This window comes from Sminthopsis crassicaudata, chromosome 3 (genome assembly GCF_048593235.1).
Source record: "Sminthopsis crassicaudata isolate SCR6 chromosome 3, ASM4859323v1, whole genome shotgun sequence".
Lineage (NCBI taxonomy): Eukaryota > Metazoa > Chordata > Mammalia > Dasyuromorphia > Dasyuridae > Sminthopsis > Sminthopsis crassicaudata.
Window position 1 is genome coordinate 595,453,913 of NC_133619.1, and position 18,446 is coordinate 595,472,358.

General features: G+C 41.6%; 1 protein-coding gene across 1 annotated transcript in view; it reads right to left on the minus strand.

The window, feature by feature from the left end:
• The window catches only part of RNF19B (ring finger protein 19B), a 20,137-nt gene extending 2,849 nt beyond the window's left edge, over nucleotides 1-17,288 (minus strand). The window contains exons 1-6 of the mRNA XM_074305405.1: nucleotides 16,483-17,288; nucleotides 4,140-4,345; nucleotides 2,596-2,740; nucleotides 1,834-1,996; nucleotides 1,217-1,331; nucleotides 413-553 (exon numbers count right to left, since the gene is read on the minus strand). Coding sequence (XP_074161506.1) covers nucleotides 413-553; nucleotides 1,217-1,331; nucleotides 1,834-1,996; nucleotides 2,596-2,740; nucleotides 4,140-4,345; nucleotides 16,483-17,126 — 1,414 coding nt within the window. The 5' untranslated portion in view covers nucleotides 17,127-17,288. The remainder of the gene's footprint in view (nucleotides 1-412; nucleotides 554-1,216; nucleotides 1,332-1,833; nucleotides 1,997-2,595; nucleotides 2,741-4,139; nucleotides 4,346-16,482) is intronic.
• Nucleotides 17,289-18,446: the final 1,158 nt, after the last annotated feature.

The following is an 18,446-nucleotide window of genomic DNA, read 5'->3' on the forward strand; positions in this document are numbered from 1 at the left end:
TACTATTATTTACTGAAAGCGGTGGAGCACTTTATAGGCAAGGGAAAGGACTTGTGGGAGGTCAGTGAGGCTCAGGATATGGCCTCATGCTGCGCTTGGGTCAGACAGCTGTGAGGGAGGAGACTGGAGTGTTCTGGCTGGAGCAGCCCACGCTACTGTTCGGTCCTACAGCCCTTCTGGCTCCCCAAGCCAATGATTTTTCCACTATAGCACATGGCTGCCAGCTTATTCTTATCATAATGTGTCAGTATCAGAGGAATTAACCTACTCTACTAACTCCAGCACAAAGAAATGAGGTTAAAATAGCAGCCCCCACAGAGCTCATTAGCTATCATAATCCTTCCAAAACAGTCTCTCTGTAAAAGGCACTGAATTTTTACTGATTCTGGGTAGGGAAAAAAGCTATCTTTACCTGTGATGGGACCATCATCTTCATCAAATTCAATTTTCACACCTTTCCCATTGGCAGTGCTGACTCCACAACCTCCTCCACGACAGAGAGAAATGGGTACGACCCCATAAACATATGCCAGCATAATAGGGACGCCAATACCTGTAAAGGAATGAAGCACAGGAGTGAGGATGAATTAGTGAGACAGCTCCCCTCAAAGATGGACAAAACACACAGGCAACACTCCCTCCTACATGTTAATCCAGGCCACTCAGGAGAGCCAGAGATAAGCTGGAGAACAATCGGGGTGGTGAGGCAGCCTAGAGGCCTGGCCCTAAAAAAGGTGGTTGAAGGAAACTGAGAAGGGTGGCTTAGGGGGTGCTACAGCTGGATTCAAGGATCCAGAGGACTGTCACACAGAAGGAAATTAAGCCGTCTACAGGTAGGCTGGCTTTACTACAAACTTATCACCTCCCATGTGGGCTATTGGGGATATTACAGAGCCAGAGGGTTCCTGCTTTAGGCACTGGTTGGAGAGAACACATAAGATCCCTTCTAGTTCCAGATGTTATCATTGTATGACACCAAACACGTTATAGGGAGCATAATTCATATTATTATAAATTATAGCTAGGAATGACATGCAACAACACCCCTATGGCCACCAAGGTCTGTTGGTACATTTTCTGGCTAACCAGTCACATTATATTAGATCATAAATCTCAGAGCAGCCCACAGGACCAGAGAGATCTGACACAAATGCCACAAGTCTTTTACTGATAAGGTTCTGGGACCCCAGGCCCAAGGCTCCCAAATCCCACCTACCAACACTAACAGCAGCGATGACTGGGGATGCAATGACAGACAAGGTCACACCACCTGTGATGGCTAAATTTCTCTTGTGCTTTGAAGTCTTCTTACCCTCATACCTGCTGTGGATCTGAGAATCAAATAAAAATCCAGGTCAGAAATGGGCACACTCTGGTAGGAGAAGCTAAAATATAAAATAGCACTTACAGCAAAACAAAACAAAACCAAATCTTCTTTGTTCTGCTATTAAAAAACAAAACCAACCAACTAACTAAACTTCATGGCCCGTCCCCAAAGGGATGCCTTTTTGCATCTCAGCCTAACCTACACTTCTTCTACAGGATTAGCTTCTGTAGCAAAAGTGAGCATCAGCCAGAGACAGGCAACTCAAGGGGATCAGCTAAGAAACATTTCACCTTTAAGTTACTGGTCTGAACCAGGACAAGTCTGGTAAAAGAAACTTTCAGATCACATGGGGTTTACGAAAATCCATTTAAGAAATGAAAGGTATTTTTATCCCAGAACCAGCTGGTTTCCAGAGAGCTCTGTGATGCTGTTTCCTGTTTTTTCCCCTTCAAACATCAAGTGCTCACCCAGGCCTAGGGCCCACCATAGTGCCACACATGCCTTACCTTTCTGCCAACATAAACAGGGATGCCAATGACCATGGCAGGAATGGCAATGCCGGCAATGAGGGAAATGCCCACTGGAGCGCCAATCAAAGTGCCCAATTGCCACAGGATCTTCTTCTTACGACTCCATGGCTTCTTGCCCCAGAATGTACAGCCAGAGGGGCTATGGAGAAAACGAATGCTGGCATTATTGTGAATTCTATGTTTAGAGCGACAACTTCTTTATTTGTTTTGAGGAACAGCTCCAAGAACGGGGCCTCAGGACAGAATATAGGCTCTCAGATTTTTCTGTTCCAGCCAGACAAACCTAATCTGCCACTTTCTACCTTTTAACTTCACAAAAAGCAGTAATACCTTTTCTCTTCTTCTGCCTTGGCAAGTCATGGATAGATAGCCTTCTGAACAGTAAAAATGCTGCTCCCAATTCCCTTCCAACTTGCAGCTTTCCCTGACTTATCTCATCCAAAGCTTAACACCCCACACACTCCCTTGCAAAGTCTCTAGGAGTTTAATGGCACATTTATAAAAATCCTTTAAGGTACCTCAAACAGTCTCTTGTGCCCAGTGACTATTTAGTAAATGCCGACTGCCTGCTCTACCACCCACAAAAATTCAATGTCTAAGGAACAGAGGGAAAATTGGGGGAGGCACTTCTCAAAACTGTAGGGCTGAGCCCTGCAGGCCTGCCCTTCAAACCCAAGCCAACCCACATTTCCTCCACACCTCCCCACCCAAACAAGGACATTACTTCCTCTAGCTCACCTGAGGTAATGCAAGTCTGAGATTTCTTTCATACAAAGCCAACAGAACTCACAGCCACACACTGCACAGGTCATGTGATTGCAGCTCCCATCATTCATCTTGATGATATATGCACTGCAGCGTGGGCACGGCTTGATATCATCCGCTGTAGAGAAGGGAGGAAAAGAAAAAAACTGGGCTTGATTTAAATGTAGTACCCCAGGAATGACCCAGAGGTAAAAAGAAAGGCAGCAAGTTCCCAGGCAGAGATTTGTGTCCCGTTCCTAAGTTTAGACTTCAGAAAGGACTGTGGCTGAGAGTTCCCAGCAGAAAGGCTGCTGAGCATCCATAGCTTGTCTTCAAGAGAAGAACAGTTAACACAGAACTCAAATTTTCCCCATCTAACTGATCATGGAAAAACCTAAAGTAAGGGTCCACCAAAAACTAAAATCTGGAAAGGCCTTTTTTTTTTTTGGGGGGGGGGGAAACCATCTGGGGGGACAGATCTATTTTTTTGTTTCATTCAAATATTATAACTGATGTTGAAGGAACCCACAGCCCTTGAGTGAAATACTAGGGAATAATACATTTTTCAAACTGAAATGAAAAGAGGTGAATATGCTATAACAGCATGTCTGTTCCTGCTGATTTTTCACAAAAAGCCCATAACTATCATGTTACAATCGAAGAATATGTGCCAGGAAAAATCAAATCCTAAAACCTCCCCTGTTCACTCTTCCTCTTCTCTCCCCTCATGGCATCAGTAAAGTAAGATTTATAAAAGCCAATAAACGTAGCTACACATTTAGATTCATTAGTACCTTACTTGTAAAAGCCTGGAATGAAATGTGTGGCACACCTATTAAGGCTCATTATGAAAACTGCTATGGAAAAACCCAGCAATTCCTGACTCTTCGACAATTCTATAAATCAGAATGGTGCAATGGAAAGAGTGCTAGTGTTGGGTTTAGGAGACCTGAGCTCAAATCCCAGATCTAGCTACATGACCATGAACATGTCATTTAATCCAAATCCAAAGATGTTTAATCATCTTTCAAACTGGGATAATACTTGCATTATAGCTAGTGTACTCTGGGTAGTTGTAAGGTTTTGTAATCTTCACAAGTGATATAGAAATGTGCTATTATCATGAATAATAATAATCAGTCATGCACTCTAATCTAATGGAAACAGCAGCAGACAGATCTAAAAGGCCTAACCCAGACTAAACCCCCCTCTCTTTTCACTGTATGTAAAAATGCCAGCAGATTTTATCCATTTGGGTCTCTAAGCACTAAGGTCTAGTACAGAAAGAGGAACATGTCCTGGGCCTAAAGAATCCAGCTGATGATTCTGTTACATCTTGGGCTGAAGAACCTTTACCAGCCAAAGGAGGAAGCTGTGTGTTAGTAGCTAAGCTGTTCAGAATGTGCGACATTCTGGAAGAACACATTGCCAAGTGTCAAAGAAACATCCCTGAATCCCAGGAAGCCCAGTCTAATAGATGGGCCGTCTTATTCAGTATCAGACTCGTGTTGCTATAAGCTCAAAAGAGGAAAGCGTACCTGGCCCGGATTCTTGGCCATAACTGAGCCCTGAAGTGTGCTTGGTCCGTACTCGCAGAGTCTGTGCCCTCTGCTGACGGGCCATATCGCACGTTTGATTCGGATGCCATATCTGCTTGCAGTGGTAGCAGAATTCAGTCTGGCAGCCTTCCCTCTCGCAGGTCAACTTTGGGCAGCTGGCACAGCCATAGGCAATAACGGCATAGCTGCATATGGAAACAGGAAGAGACACCAGTAAGGTGAGAATGCTCTCACAGGGACTGGCATACCACCAAGACAGCCAATGTAGGGAAAAAAAACCTTCTGCAGCCCTGAGCCAATTGTAATATCACACATCCATCTGTGAGCACAAAAATTTTGCCTTTACCTTAGTCAGAAATGTCGATTTGTACATAAGCCTACTGGACTAAAAATGACCTAAGAATCTGTGGTATGGGCGGATAGTCCTTGCAATGATGCTAATGAAATCCAGTCTTATTTGAAAAACTGCTTCAAAAGCAATTTATTCCTGTAAGTCTTATAAACTACAGGCTGAACAATTATCTCTGAGCTTATTATATCATAGGGGCATTATAAATTATCTATTATATGACAAGGAAGCATTTTTCCAACTAATCTGGGGCTTGAAACTTTGAAGGAATTTATATATATAGTTGGTTTGGAAAAACAATACCTCTGGGACTTGATGAAATTTTCTCTAGGTAGAGCTAGAGAAATTTTGGAGTAAAAGAAGAGGTATCTTTTTTCATACAAACTCTTTTATACATATATTTCCTGATATATACATGTATTACTTTAGAGGGGAAAATATTGTTAGCATTGAAATTTTCATAAAAAAAAATTTAAGTTACACCACAAAGGATGCTGTAAGGCTCTGTGAAACCCAGTGTAATGAAATGGTAAAACAGAGGAAACTAAAGCAAGTCACTCACATCCTGCCTGGTTACTGAAGGAAGACAGCACTTAAAGCTATCTATTATCAAGGAGAATCAATAAATTTAGTTATGATTAATCATTTCTCATGGAAGCTCCTTTTAGATTCCCTTTCCAGCAATCTGGAATTATGCCCAAAAAGTTATCAAAATGTGCATGCCCTTTGATCCAGCAGTGCTACTACTGGGCTTATATCCCAAGGAAATACTAAAGAAGGGAAAGGGACTTGTATGTGCCAAAATGTTTGTGGCAGCCCTTTTCATAGTGGCTAGAAGCTGGAAGATGAATGGATGTCCATCAATTGGAGAATGGTTGGGTAAATTATGGTATATGAATGTTATGGAATATTACTGCTCTGTAAGAAATGACCAACGGATGATTTCAGAGAGGCCTGGAGAGACTTACATGAACTAAAGCTGAGTGAAATGAGCAGAACCAGGAGATCATTATACACTTCAACAATGATACTGTATGAGGATGTATTCTGATGGAAGTGGATATCTTCAACATAGAGAAGAGCTAATCCAATTCCAATTGATCAATGATGGACAGAATCAGCTACATCCAGAGAAGGAACACTGGGAAATGAGTGTAAACTGTGAGCACTGGTTTTTTTTTGTTTTTCTTCCCAGATTATTTTTACCTTCCGAATACAATTCTTCCTTTGCAACAACAACAAAAAAATTCTGTTCTGCACATATATATTATACCTAGGATATACTATAAGATATTTAATATGTATGGGAATGCCTGCCATTTAGGGGAGGAGGTGGAGGGAAGGAGGGGAAAAATTCGGAACAGAAGGGAGTACAAGGGATAATGTTGTTAAAAAAAATTACCTATGCATATGTACTGTCAAAAAAAGTTATATTAAAAAAAAAAAAAAAAAAAAAAAAAAGATTCCCTCTCCAGATCTTGCTTTAAAATAAACAACAAAAACCACCAAAAACCTTTTAGATTGAGATTAGTTTCATTTCCACCACCAGAATCTTAAGATGCCACTTAATTTGCTTATTAAATAAATACATAAAGTCACTTCTTTCATTTGATACAAAAATGTCTTTTGATATACACACTCTGTGTAAGGACAAAAGCACTTTTCAGTACTGGTGCATTTTTAGGTGTTCCTTTTGGATTTTAGTTTCTACCACACCAAACATTATTATTATAGCCTACTACAAATCTAATATAACCCACTGTGCAATTAATGTTCTTTAAACCTTTCTGAAGTTCCTTAGTAGTCTTAGCTGATCTAATAACACGATAGTGACATATTCAGCTCATGTGAACCAGAACCCTGTTTACAACAAAGCACAAATAAAATCACTTTAAAGAAACAAATCAGGAAAAAGAAAATTATGAGTTCTGGAAATTAGCCACACCATAAACTGGCCTATTAAAGACTTGCATTCTCTGTTTAGGTACTGCTTCCATGACCACTGGGAAAAGAGAGGGAAAAAAAAAATCAAGGTAAAAGAAACCAAATAAAGGCTCTAGATGCATAAGCTTTGAGATTCATTAGAGAGTCAGATTTTTCCATTTGATTTTTTTTCCATTTTTAATTTACATTTTACATTTCAAAATTAAATAAAATTTTAATGTTTTATTCTAAACCTAAACAGTAAAATAAAATGAACTTTCCAATATACAAAAGGAAAACACGATGATCAACAAGATCAAAATTTGCAGTTCTTTTGGCTTGCTTTCCACATGTAATTATTAAAAGATGTCTTGTAATATATGTAAGGAGACAATGTAAATGCTTTGAAAGTCTTAAAGTGGTATAAATAATAATTATTATTATTGTTATTGACTGGATGACGAAGTAAATTCACATAGAAGAAGCCAAGTCCCCAAAGTCTGAGCCAATCCCCAATACTTAAGATTAAAGATGGACAGATGAATTTGGCAGGAACCTAAGGGCAGCCGTAGAAAAAACTGAATGTCTTAGAATCAGCAGACCTAGGTTTAAAATGTCTGTTATTAAAACACTTACTAGCTATGTCAAAGCACTTCACCTCTCTCAATCACAATGAGCAAGTCCTGTATTTGTTACCTTCAAAACATCTCTTGCATGCAAGCCCAGTCTCTACCTTCCTCATCTCATACCTGGACTACTGAAAGAGCTGCTGGGGATCTCCTTTGCTTTAAGTCTCTCCTATTCCAATCCATACTCTACTCAGCTATCAAAGAGATCTTCCTAAAAACACTGTTCCTATTCATGAGCCTCCAATTAAATATATTTCACTGGTTCTCTATAATTCTCCAGGACCAAATATAAACCCTCTGTTTAGCTTCCAAAGTCCTATATAACCTGGCCCCTTCCCAACTTTCCAGTCTTCTCAAATTCGCTCAATTTCTCCTCTCTAGGGAAGATCCTGGGATATTGGTTCTCCTCCAGTCCCTCTACCTCCTGACTCACAGTGCTCTCAATGGCTCTCTCCGATGCCTGAAATTCTAAGTCCTCCTTTCCATCTCCTGGCTTCTCAAGTTATCAACTAAAATCCCATTTTCCGCAAGAAGCCATTCCTAGTGCTCTTTCTTCTTAATGCCTTCCCTTTGAGATTATAAGCAATTTATCCTGAATTTAGCTTTTTTTTGGATAGTTGTTTGCATGCTGTCTCCCCTGGTAGACTCTGAGCTCCAGAGCAGGGATAGGTCTTTTTTTTGTCTTTCTTTGTAACCTCAGAACTTTGCTGGCACTAGTAGAGGCTGCTTTAAATGTTAGATAACTGACTCTGAATGGTGAAAATACACATTTGCATGAGACAATGTATGAAAAGTGCTTTCTTTTTAAACCTCAAAGTGCTATAGAAACATGTTATGATATACCTCAAGGGGATTACTGTAGGGAAAATACTTTGTAAATCTTAGAGATTTTTCTATTTTTATTACCAAAAAAACAATCATTGTATAGCACTTAGCATGGAGCTTAGCATATAATAAATACCTTATATATGTTAGCTATTATTATTCCAATTCTCAGCTTCACTATATTTTCTGCAGATTGTTTATGAGGGTAAGGGTCTTGAGGATTTCTTGAAAAGTCTGTTTAATTAACTGGATAATTCAGGTTATATTAAAGTCCATTAAAAGGAGAACAAATGGAAAATTGGTAAATGTGTCACACTACAAATGATTCATATCCTGTGGGAGTTTTGAACAAATTCACCATGATGTGTGATCTAGGTGCAAAATAAAGACAAACATTTCTTTTGAAGAAAGTCACATGCCTACTATTTAATCTTAAGAACATAGGACAAAAAGACTAAGTTCTAGTAAACAAGTTAATTAACTTCTGAAGAAAAGAGCGTCAGATTCCTTGGTGGTCAGCCTAAAGGCTTTAAGCACTCACCACAAGTTGGAGACATTGACAGGGCACTAGGCAGTTTCAAAAAATAAAAGAATATAATACTTTGTATTCTGGATTATATAGTTTTGATTCCAGGGACAGAATGAGGAAAGCACTTTGGAAATCACAAACCACAAATAAATGTAAGCTGTTACAGGCAAAAGAACATCAAAAAGTTATAATTCTCATCCATGAGAGAAGAACTTCTGAGAACCAACACTGGGCTTTCCAGTTTGGGGCCTCCATATCTACAAGCTAACTGACTCACTGCATGATACTGTTAGTCACAAGTCTTTCCAAGCCTAAGTTTCCACCCACAAAATGAAGTCACAGGTAACATTCTATCCAACTAGTAGTTGTTCTTTATAGGGTACATCCCTATTTTCTTTACAATACAATCTAACTCTATTTCTGCTATCCTCCTACCATCTTGTCCAACTCATAAGGACACCCCATTCCAAAACAATCCTCTCTCAAATCAATTTAATAAATAATTCCTATGTGTCAAGTACTATGCTAAGCACACTACATAGATATAAAGAAAAGGAAAAACAAGATAACTGCCTTCAAAGAGTTCATAGTCTAACGCTATATTATAACATGATATAATTAACTAATTGCAAGAAGATAATCTTGGAGAGAAAAGGGAAATGGAAAGGTCTTTTGTATAAAGTGGAATTTGTATAAATTTTGTATAAAGTGGCCAAATCCTGAAGGAAGCCAGGGAAGCTAGAAGGTAGAGTTAAGAAGGGAGAGCACTCCAGGCATGGGGGACAGCCAGGGAAAGGGAATGAGTCAGGAAATGGAGTGCAGAGTATGAGGAACACTAATTAGGCCAGCATGGTTGGACCTTAGTATGTGGAGGAGACCAAAAAAAAAAAAAAAAAAAAAAAAAAAAAAACTAGAAAGGAAAGAAGGGGTCATACTGTGGTGGTCTTTAAAATATTTTTATCTTGGAGGTTAATGGGGACCCACGAAGTAGGTAAAGAGAGTAAGAGGACCCAATATGGTCAGACCTGTATTTTGGCAGATGAAAAGAGGAGAGTGAAAAAGTAATTGCAATAGTCCAGGGAAGAGGTGAAGAAGATCTGCATTATAGTGGCAGCTACTGGAATAGTGTGATAGGGACTTAAATGAGAGAGGTGAGGGTAGAAAGGACAAGACCTATAAACAGATGGGATATGCGGGCTGAGTTGGAAGAATAGAGGATGACAATAAGGTTGAGCGCCTAAGTAAATGGGAGAATGGTGGTGGTGGCCTTGACAATAGGAAAGGGGAGCAAGAGTGGCAGAGCGGAAGGTAAATGAGCTGTCTTTGGAACTTGCCAAGTTCAAGAAAACTAAAGGGCATCCAAAAAGCAACTGGTAAAATTCAGGTCTGATACTCAGGAGAGATAGGAGCTAGATATACTGATAAGGGAATAACCTACATAGAAACGATACATCTAACAAGCAATTGACTACTGTCCTAGTAGAATCAGGAACAATCAAAATTCTAAAAACAACAGTCTTAGGTTCTTAGTTTCCTATAAACCCTGATACTAATTTGAGCAAAATTCTGAAAATTGCTACCTTTTCTTTCCTTCTACTGCTGCCTGAGGAGCTCCTCCTACTTGAAACAAAATCTGGCCTCAGTATCTCATTCTTTTCACAAGGCAGGACTTATTTTTCCTTCTGCTTCCTTTAGCTCAACTCATTTATGCTGTACTTCAGTTATAGAAACACTCCCCCCAATTCCCTTGTGAGCAAAGGAGTACAAAGATTATACTCATTTTGCAGGTGACAAAAAGTTGGCTCAAAGAGCTTAAGGGACTTGTTCAAAGTCATCCAAGCAGTACACAGAAGGGACAAGAGATTTGGAACCTCAATGTTCTACGTCAACTGCTCTATCACACTAGGATGATTCCCTAGTACAAGCTAAGAAATAATACACACTCACTTGAACAGAATTTTTCACTCATTTTGTTTTACCCTATTTCTGAAGCTTTAGAAAATTATTAATGTGTCAAGCACCAAAGAGCAGTACCACTAAATTTGAAACCAGGAGGGTTCCCATTAGGAGGGAAATCTTTTGATTATGTGCCAACAGACCCCTGTTGTCAAGGAGACCCTTTCCTCTGTTATGTTTGTCCTTTCCATTCCTAGGCAGTATAACTTAAGACACTTACAAATGGATTCAGAGCATATGCAGGGGGAAAAGTGTGGTGGACACTGTGAGTCAAATGGTCAACACTGAAACATATCCAGATTAAGGCTGGCCTTGTAAAGAGGTATAAACTTTCCCTTCTCAACGACACTCACTCTGGCAAGGTTCTCATTCCCCTAGTGTCCTTAGGCTGTTCCTATGATAAACCCTCAATTTGGGGGTCAAAGACAAGAGTATGATAATCCTTACCACTGATGACAGAGTTGGGAAGATGAGGCACAAACAGGAAAAAAATTTTTAAAGACTAAATGAACCTGGCTAATATTTCTCAACTCCTTTGAAGAGATGACAAAGGCATAGGAGGAGATCATCATGCATTGATGTGATCAGGCTACACTGAAGTGGTGTCATCAGGCTTAAAAAACATGTCCTTGCCCTCAGTCTCTTCCATGCAAGAAGCAAAGCTGAAAGGTCCAAAAAGGTAGAGTGTGGGCTTTCGGAGAAAGTCATTGTGGCCTCCTCCAAACAAATTAAGGGATGCTGCAAGCATTTTCAATTTCTCAGTGTTAGTAAAAATGAATACAACAAGCAGGTAGAGCAACATTCTCATTCCTAGTTTGAGCTAAGATTAGAAGAAGGATAAAGTGAAAAATAAAAACAAAAAACTGGACATCGCTGAGCACCTAACATTGTACAGCTTGAATTAGATTATCCTAAGGGCCTTTTTTAGCTCTAAAATTCTGAAAATTTATTGGAGTAGCCTAGCTGGGATGAACTGGTCATTCTGTGAGCAGTAACAGAAGAGGAAGTTGTAGAAGTTTGGATTTGGGGGCTCTAAGATTTAAAAAGTACAAATGAGAATAACTGACCAGTTTCTGAATAAGGGACATTCGCTAATCTAAAACTAATCTGTAATATGTTTAATGGGTGCAATGGGTTAATGTGTTATCTTTTATAAGATAAGATTTTTGTCTGGGGGGGGAAGCTAGATGGCACAGTAGATAAAGCTCTGGGCCTGAAATCAGGAGGAACTGAGTTCAAATCCCACTTCAGACACTTAACAATGACCCTGGGGCAAGTCACTTAAACCCAACTGCCTCAACAACAACAACAAAAAGCCCCAACAAAGCCAGAAGATATTTTTGGATAGTAGAAAAATTCCTCAAATCATACTTTTCAGTCTATCCTGTACTAGAAAGGGAATTAAATATATAAAATAGTCTTAGTATTTATACAATGGAGAAAAATGCAGGTAAGATAATATTTCATTTTACTGAAATCTCCACAAGCAATCTTCCCAGGTTTAATATACAACATTAAGCTTTGAGGTAGAAATATTCACAAAATTTAATTATACAACATAATACTGATGCCATTTAAAGGGGACTGGGACAAATTTCCAGTTAACTACCAAAATAGTATATGTATACCAAGGCCACAAGGGACACAATCCTAGCCAATTTTAAACTGTCCTAGGCAACAATGTTTAAATTCTTGCTATGTATACAAACTAGCTCTCATGAAAAATAGGTCTGTAATAGGAATTGAGGTTTTTTCCCTCTCGTATTTGTATTTTGGCCCTGATAAACTACAAGGTCTTACATAAAAATTTTCTATCAGATGCCTGGGAGAGGCAGTGGGAACAATTCTAACCACAAGTCAGGAGACATTATTTCTATGCACTGCTTGACTTGTCCTGTGACCTTGAATAAGCCACAACTGCCTATTCTTCATTCTTCAAGTAGAGATTTGATCAATTACATTTCCTTCTGTCTTATAGGGGACAGAGAGAAAATGAGACAAAGTAGAAATCCCAATCTGCCCAGAAAATATATGGTAAATAAAATACCAATACTACTAAATACTTTCTAAACTACTAGGATTCATATTAAGAATTAGAAGATTATCTCAAAAGTCATAGAAACCAACCCACTTATTCTATGAAATGATGAAACTAAGGGACAGGGAAGTGAAGTATCTTGGTCAATGGTATATAAGTATTAAGGCAGCAGAGCCAGGATTGGAACCAAGGTCCTCTGATGTTAATCCCAGAACTTTTTCTTTTATACCACACTTTCCTTGCACTAATTTTTCACTTACTATTTTGCAGATGATTCTAGAGCTAGTTTCTGAAAAGTCAATATCAACTTAGTCTTTTGGGGCTAAATTTTCAATTTCCAAATGAAAGTGTTTTGAGGGATAATTTCTGAAGTATTCTTAAAATCCAAATTCCTACTTGAATATTAAAATCATAATTTAAATTATATTCCCACATGACCTGTCATGACAAAAATCAACTACTAATCAAGAAGGGTTTCATTCTCTACTGTTATTTTCTAGAATTATTAGATCACCTGGTCCAACTACTTCATTTTACATACAACAAAAGTTCTGAAGCCCAGTCTGGATAAGTGACTTTCTCAAAGCCAATCAAATAGTAAGTGGCAGACATTGTTTTTAAATTGAGGTTCTTTCGTTCTCAATCTATTCACCAACCTTCAGTCTTCATTTATGGTAAACTGAGGCAATGAGCTTGACTTCACTAATCAATGAATGAATAAGCATCTAGCACATATGGAAACATATCCCCATCCCCAATTACTACATCCATTTTGTGGCATGGCTTGACCATTAAACAAATGGTTCCTAAACAAAGAAGAGAAGAAAAACACTCCATAATTTCTGTTCTCTAAGTCATTATTAAAATGTTTAGTAAGTGGGGAATAAACAGACCAAAGAACACTCATCTTTCCCAATCTGGTTCTGATAACTTCAGCTTTGGGAATTATGGAGTAGAGGTGAAGGGATATGAGCTACAATTGCTGGGAAAATCTGTAGAGCTCAAACTCTCTTACGTTCCTTCTTGTCTTTCGCAGGCCAAGATTAAGTGTGATCAGTTTATGTTAATCATCATCATCAATGAGCATTTATTTGGTGCCAATTACATACTATGCCAGGCTATGGCTGTGATATACATCATGTTCATTTAAAACAAACACCAATAATTTGTCAACCCAGCTTGAGAACACAGAAATCCATGGTAAATCTCTTGAGTATTCAATAGAAATGGTGGTATGACAGAGAAAGGACTAGTGGCCATATTCAAAGAATTTACCCTCTTGGGAAGCAAAAAATGTCAAAATTACTGTGTATTTACATAACACCTTCAACTGAAGATTTCAACCCACTGTGCAAACATTAATTAAGACTCACAAGTGAGGCAGAAATTATGCCTATTTTATAGCAGAAGAAACACATGAAGTAAATGTTGACAATGAAAAGTCAGTAGTCTGAAACAGATCTCAATTCTACTAGCCTCAGCTCTGTCATAATACCACAACTTGACAAGATAACCTATAATGAACTGGGAGGTTTTTACTGACAAGTGCTGACTTTTCTAAGTCAGACTTCCTTTTCCCCAACCCCCATTGTCAGTCAGAGCTTGGAGAAATTTTAGAGACCAAATCCAATGTTTTCATTTCAGAGATGAGAAAAATGTGGATATGAAGTAATTTAAACATCTTAAGGATGGAGTGGTAATCATTTTTTTTTAAGCTTGGTTTATATGTATCATTTCTTTTAAGGGAAACTTTACTGCATGTTAGCTGGATTGCTGGGAGGACATGGACAACAGTCACACAGAATGGGCAGTCATGGAAGATCTGAAACATCCAGATGAATGAGATCACAGATCCACTTAAGTATATATATTATATACTTAAACCAAGCTTAAACACTAAATGAGCCTGATATGTTCTTATCACCAAACTCAACAGAAATTACTGCAGTCAATTCAACAATTATTTACTGAACATGGCAGAATGGGAAATCAGGAGACCTGACTTTTAGTTTTGACTCAAAATATTTCCTTGGCTGAGGCTTTAATTTCTTTTTACAGAGTTTGTAAACATTTCTTTTTTATAGAGTTTTACAGAGTTGTAAGGAAAATTTATGGAAATGTGAGTTTCTTTTTTTTCTATTTTTTATGGCTTTGTCAATTTTTAATGATGGTGAAGGAAAGAAAAAATTAGTTTCTGAATAAAAATACAAAAAGAAGTAGGATGGAGGTGTGAACCAGATGGTCAGTGACCCAGTCCCATTTCCTCCTTACAAATGAATAAAATACAACTAAGAGAATGGTTTTCCAATACTAATTTATAAGCTTTTTTTTTTATTAGAAAGCTTGAATATCAAAAATGTTTTAACTCCTCTCCTTCCCCCAACTTCTCAAAGTCAAAAATAAATGCCAACAAAAGAGACTATACGAAAGATACAAAGTCTGGCCCTTATCAATAGAAAGTAGGTATCATCTACCACAGATAAAGTGAGTACCTTTGGCCACAATATCTGCAAGAACTTTAGAAACTTCATCTTATACACTGGTTAGATAATACACCCACATCTAGAAACAAGTCAGAAAAAGAATTCAGCTCTTTGGACACCTTAGTAATGATGTCCCTGTTGTTCCTAATGACACTTTCCTGTGAAATTTGGTAGGAAGCTAATTGTAATTAGTCTATTCTCCTCAGAAAGACCTGACAAGCAGAATATAAGCACTTACTAAAGAATTACATTTTTATTACAAGAACACTCCCCCCTTATCTCCTTCAACAAAGTCACATGTATATAGCTTTTTTTTTTTTTTTTTTTTTTTTTTTTAAAGACAAAGCAAGAGAAGCTTTGAGAAGTTAACTGACTTGCCCACAGTCATACAGATAGTCTTGAAAAGGATTTGAACCAGATCTTCTAACTCCAAATTTAGGACTTTTTTTTTTTTTTTTTTTTAAAGTCTTGCAAGTCTCAATCACAATGAGGAAATTATTTGTTCAAGGTCATATTCTAAAGTTCAAGGTATATCCCAAGGCCCAATCCTGCTCCCTAGCCACCTAAATCAGTGGTCCTTTCTGGAGATGCAATTAGGGCTGCTCTGATCAGAGAAGGAAAAAAAGTGTCCACAAAATCTAATTCTCTAGAACAGAGTACACCACTCCATCCCACTCTTCTCAAACTAGATTTCCACACATCATAAGCACCAAACATCTGTCTACCGTCAGGAGCACAACTGAGGAGCTAGTTTTTCCTTCCTGCAGCAATTTAGCATCTTCATTTCAACTTTTCTCATGTGACCCTTTCCCTTCACAACAGAGAAGCTCTGCCTCACAACTCCACGCCTCTGCCAGCGGGTTACCCACAAACAAGCGGCCTGCCAGTTCCGGGCCTAGTGGAACCTCCTGGACGCACTGCTCTGGTGCCGCTGTTCTCCCCATTACTGATGATGTAACCATTACCCCACTTCCCTTCTGCAATTATTTTGGAACCTTCCCATATTCTCAGGGCAAGGCCCCCTTCCTCAAAGCGCTTTGTACCCTACCAGTTTTGTGGCGCATGGCATCGTGCCCCAAAGTGTCTTATTGCCCTAAAACTCGTCTCCACTTGCGTAGTACTCCCATCTGTCTCCCTTTTCCTCAGAAAAATGGTTTTATCCAAAATGTGTTTGTAAGACCGAAAGAGCAGCCCCCAGTCTCCTCCGCCGTTCAAAAATGAGGGGATTTCCCCTCTCCCCAGAATCTACGTACACACACACACACACACACACACACACACACACACACACACACCCTCACAAATGGGATTTCCCCACCAGCTACCATCCCGGGGCTGCCTCTTTTTCCCTCCAAAGGTGTGACGAGAAGGCGAGCCCCCGGCCCCGCCTTCAGCGGAAGGGAAGCCCGCATTCGCCCTGGGGACAGAGACGGTCCCCCGCCCACTCGGATTTCACCCGGGTGAACGCCCGTTCCAACGCTCTCGGGCAGCGGCCGCGACCACGAAGGGAAGAGCGGGGTCCCCCGCCCACCCCTCCCCCGGCGAGGGGAAGCTCGCGGGGACAGCCCCCGCCCCGGCGGCGCAGCTCACCCGCAGTCCGGCGCGGGGCACCAACGGCAGTCGGGGTCCGAGGCCAGGTAGCGGCGCAGCATGAACTCCTCGTACTTGTGCATGAGCGGCGGGTCGGCGAGCAGCAGGCGGATGTCGTGCGGGTTGAGGCGCTCGCTGCACTCGGGGCAGCTGACTGGCACGCGGCTCTCGCTGATTTCCAGCCGCAGGTAGTGGCGGAGGCAGTCCCGGCACGACCGGTGCGGGCAGCTCAGCAGGCGCGGGGCGCGTTCGGGCGGCAAGCGCACTAGGCACAGCGGGCACTCCACTTCGTCACCGCCGGGCTCCGGGCCCTCTTCGCCCGCCGCCGCCGCCGGGGCCGGGGCCGGGGCCGGAGCCGCCGCCGCAGCCGCAGCCACAGCCTCGGCCTCAGGGGCGGGCTCGGCCGGAGGCGCCTCAGGCGGGGCCGGCGGCGGCGGCGGCGGGGGCGGCGCTGGGGGCTCGGCCGGAGCCGGGGCCGGCGGCGGGGGTTTGGCTCGGGCCCGGCGGCCGCGGCCCGCGGGGAGGAGGACGAGGCTGGAGAGGAAGCGGTGCCGCCGCCCGCCGCCGCCTCGGCACTTGGGGTCCGGCGCGGCCGCGGGCAGGGACGTGGAGCGCGGGGACTCGGAGTCCTTCTCGGAGCCCATGGCGCTAGCGGCTTAAGACCAAGAGCCGATTCGTCCCCTCAGCCCCGGCCACCTTCTTCTAGCCTAGGCTCGGCCCGGCCGCAGCTGCCGCCGCCGCCCGCCGCCGCCGCCGCTACGTCCCCGTCCGTGTTTACGTCCGCTTCCTCCGCCCTCCGGCAGCCAGAACCCGACGGGCCGCGAGCTAAACGCTTATATAGCCTCTGCCGCGCGCGGAGCTCACTGCGCAGGCGCCGGCCCGGGATACCTCACAAACCGCGCCCCCGGACTGGGGGGAGGGGGGGGAGCGGGAGGCTTGTTGGGGAGGCGAGGGCTGGGGGGGAGGAGGGACTGGAGCGAGACTGCGCTGAGGGAAATCGGGGAGGGAAGGGGAGCGAGGGTGAGAGAAAGCCAAGGGCTTTCCTCCTCTCCAGCCGCCCCTTTCGCCGCACACCCCCAAATGGATCACGTGGTTCGGAGCAGCCATCTTAGGATGGAGAGGATAAGATCCTATGGAGAGGGGCTCGGGGGTCGCGGAGTGTGGGGCCTGAGAAGAGTGAACCAAACTTGACCCCATTTGTAGTGGTCTCTGTTCCTGAAGTGGGGATGGGGGGATGGGCCAGGAAGAGTACATTGTAGAAATCATCTCAATCCAAGTGCCCCATCTCCTAGATGGGTAAACTGAGGCTCAAAGTGAAAACTACTGGTCCAGAGTCACTGGGGAAGAATGTGCGACAGACGCTCGTCTCTACTCTCTCTTTTCAGCCTTTTAGCCTAATCAGTATTCTCAGTGGTGACCATCATAATCATCAGTAATAACTATCCATCGTAAAGAATGAGTCCTAGTCGTACAGGCAAATCCCTCCGTCTCTCAGTGTCCTCAGACAACTATCCTAACGTTAAAAGTCGCAGGTGTAATCTGCAAAACCAAACCAAACATTTCCGGAGTTAGTGGCCTGCCCTTCTCTTCCCGGCCTCTCCGCCGTGAACTAAATATAATCCCTGCCTTTAAAACAAATGAAGATAAAATTACTTAATCTTTGGCCAAGGAAAGCTGTGAATGAATGTGTCAAATCTGTAGCTATTTTCATATAATTCATAATTATATTGTTTAAAAGGATTAAAGTTTGCACTGTTTCATAGTGAGAGATAGAAGTATTATTCCCACTTTACAGATGCACCTGAAGCTCAGATTTTCATTATGAAAAGTGATACAAAGAGTGAGTGAAATGGATGGCACTGGAATCTAAATCTATTTCACTCTTACCCTCAGCTCTCTAAGATAGGTCAGATAGCATTAGCTATAGACAAGGAAATGGGACCTGGGAAATGACTAAACTTGGC